Source organism: Sinocyclocheilus rhinocerous, unplaced genomic scaffold, assembly GCF_001515625.1.
Source record: "Sinocyclocheilus rhinocerous isolate Xijiao unplaced genomic scaffold, SAMN03320098_v1.1 scaffold888, whole genome shotgun sequence".
Classification (NCBI taxonomy): domain Eukaryota; kingdom Metazoa; phylum Chordata; class Actinopteri; order Cypriniformes; family Cyprinidae; genus Sinocyclocheilus; species Sinocyclocheilus rhinocerous.
The window spans coordinates 410,401-412,992 of record NW_015634016.1 but is presented as its reverse complement, the minus strand read 5'-3'; the positions used below and the strand labels follow the sequence as shown (position 1 = coordinate 412,992).

Sequence of the window (2,592 nt, the reverse complement as noted above, 5' to 3'; positions counted from 1 at the left end):
TTTAAATTTAACGGAGTTCACGTCAACTAAATCAAAAGATAAGCGCTGCATTTTATTAATTATCAGCTCATTTCAAGATCAAAGACCGCAATAGGAGAGCGCGCAACATCAGCACTGAAAAGATAAGTTTGTCTTACTACTACTTTTAATGAAGATGATTGTTGTGTGTTGACCGTCTGCGTCTTACTTTTTAGTTTCATTCACAGCAGTTTGTGCGTCGGCTTGTTGAAGAGATACTCAGCTACTCGTCCGCGGTTATGCGTGTTACATTAGCGCAGTCTGACTAATGTCATATAGCCTATAACACGCTCTCACACGTTTATTATTTTAATATTTTGGGAGGAGTAAAATTTACATATGTGGTTTCAACAACCAGATGCATTTACACTGGTCCAGTTTCGTCTGGAATGCGGCCCAGACCACCTCCTGAAGTGGTTTGAGCGATCGGATTTATATCCGTCTTGAATGCGTTTCGGAGGGCATTTACACCTGGACTTTTCACGATCGGATAGCTTTCCGATCAGAAAAAATGCATGAAGTGACCAGGTGTAAACAGGCCCATAGTGAGTACAATTGACTAAAGTATATGAGAACAAGCTGTACAAAAAGTAAAGAAAGGGTAGAAAAGCAATACTCAAGTGCCTTGTCGGTGTCCTTGCTCGGTGGAGTCGCGCAGGTAGAGTTGATGCGACTTGAGCATGCGACAACCCTCTACATTGCGAGTAAATCACTCGCATATGCGACTAAATCTTCTCTCTGGGCGACTAAATGATGTCTAATATTAGCCAATGGCTAATAAATTCTCAGATTTTACTCGCCAGTGTGCAAGTAGGAGGCTAAGTATAAGTTTAGCACAGATATATTTTCACTCGCCGAACACTCTGACTGAGCGCTTTCACTCTCCGTCAAGTGATCTGTGCTATTTTTTTCAGTTCATCTGAATGGATGTGCAACGCTTCAGTTTAAAGCCCGTGCAGACCTCTATTACTGAGTAGAAATTATTTTGGGGTAAATTTTATTAATAGGAGGATATTAATAGGAGGAAGTGCTTTGTCAAAAGAGTGTGAAAACAAGCATTGACTATGAAATGGTTACCATGGGCAGGCGGGACTGCATCATCTGTAGGTCCTCATATCCATAGATTGGCTTTAGGGATGAGAAGGCATAGAAAGATCAGAAATGTGTACAAGTCAGGTCAACAAAATCTAAATAATAAAGTGAGTGTATATATAAAAATTTGGCTTCCTCTATCTGAGCGCAGATCATCCATACACTAACCGGATAAGCAGGAAGGAAGCCACCAGGACCCATGATATACTGACTGGCCAGCAGCGGCGGTACTCCTTGAGCCAGGTTAGGAGGAGCTTTACCTGAAGATATAGAAAATAAAAATTGGAAACAAGAAAACACTATTTACAGATTGACAATTATGCTAAAAATACTTCCAACTCTGCATGCAGTGAATGTTTTTGCGACTGACCAGAGGTGTTGGAGGGTGTGATGTTGGTCTGCAGTGGTGCAGAACGGACAGCAGAGGGAGCGGATGCGCCGTTAGCGTTGAGACTTTGGTTTCCAGCGCTCAGGCCATTTGAGCTGACCGTCGAGCTGGACACACTCGACACAGCGCCAGAGTACGTGGACAGGCTCACATTCACATCAGTGCCCATCTGCGTCTAAAAGAAGCATTTCAATTCAATTTAACACTGATCCAGTCACACTTTTCCATAATACAACCCTCTACATTGCGAGTAAATCACTCGCATATGCGACTAAATCTTCACTCTGGCGACTAAATGATGTCTAATATTAGCCAATGGCTAATAAATTCTCAGATTTTACTCGCCAGTGTGCAAGTAGGAGGCTAAGTATAAGTTTAGCACAGATATATTTTCACTCGCCGAACACTCTGACTGAGCGCTTTCACTCTCCGTCAAGTGATCTGTGCTATTTTTTTCAGTTCATCTGAATGGATGTGCAACACACCTGTATTTGACATACCGCATGACTCGCCGTCGCTTTGTTTCACACACACACGCAGAGAGAGAGAGAGAGAGAGAGAGAGAGAGAGAGAGAGAATTGACGCGCTACATGTAAACGGTATTATTTGTTATATTTTCCTGTCAAAATAACAGCGTTTCTTTGGAATTCTTCAGCTTTTAAGAACTGCCGCTTTCTCCGGTAGTGGGCGGAACTAATGCGCAAACGGCAATCTCATTGGCTGGCGTTCAGCTATTATCGTCCCTGTTTTGATTTCAGCAAATCAGTTCGAGCAAGCCCACACAACCTGATTAATATTCATGAATCCAGCAGCTTATTAATCCTTAGTGCGTTTTATATTGTTCTTATTAGTAGAATTGGTATCATTATTATCTTATCAGTATTTTTGTTAGTTTTTTCCACAATTGTTTTTTTACAGAAACGCTGAATGACCAAAAAAGCACCACCACCAGTCCGAAGTTCAGTTAAAATGACAAATATGCATTCATAAATGGTTATCAAGTTTTAATTCTAATTACTAAAGTTCTATCATTAAATAATACTTGATCATCATATTATAATGCTTGACTGACTGATATATGTATATGTATATAT

General features: G+C 40.8%; 1 protein-coding gene across 1 annotated transcript; it reads right to left on the bottom strand.

Annotated features, from left to right (window-relative positions):
* Nucleotides 1–1,012: 1,012 nt before the first annotated feature.
* Nucleotides 1,013–1,669, bottom strand: LOC107745073 (ubiquitin-associated protein 2-like). Its single transcript, XM_016558904.1, has 3 exons — nt 1,481–1,669; nt 1,279–1,370; nt 1,013–1,146 (listed from the first exon to the last, which is right to left on the bottom strand). Exons 1-3 carry the CDS (start codon nt 1,665–1,667, stop codon nt 1,081–1,083), a joined length of 345 nt encoding a protein of 114 aa, XP_016414390.1. The 5' UTR covers nt 1,668–1,669; the 3' UTR covers nt 1,013–1,080.
* Between the last annotated feature and the right edge of the window lie 923 nt (nt 1,670–2,592).

Excerpts from the sequence above, each read along its gene's own strand:
- LOC107745073 (XM_016558904.1), bottom strand. The coding sequence starts at position 1,667 with ATGGGCACTGATGTGAATGTGAGCCTGTCCACGTACTCTGGCGCTGTG. Across the intron at positions 1,371-1,480 it reads CACACCCTCCAACACCTCTG|GTAAAGCTCCTCCTAACCTG; the intron begins GTCAGTCGCAAA and ends CTATATCTTCAG. Across the intron at positions 1,147-1,278 it reads GCTTCCTTCCTGCTTATCCG|CCAATCTATGGATATGAGGA; the intron begins GTTAGTGTATGG and ends TCATCCCTAAAG.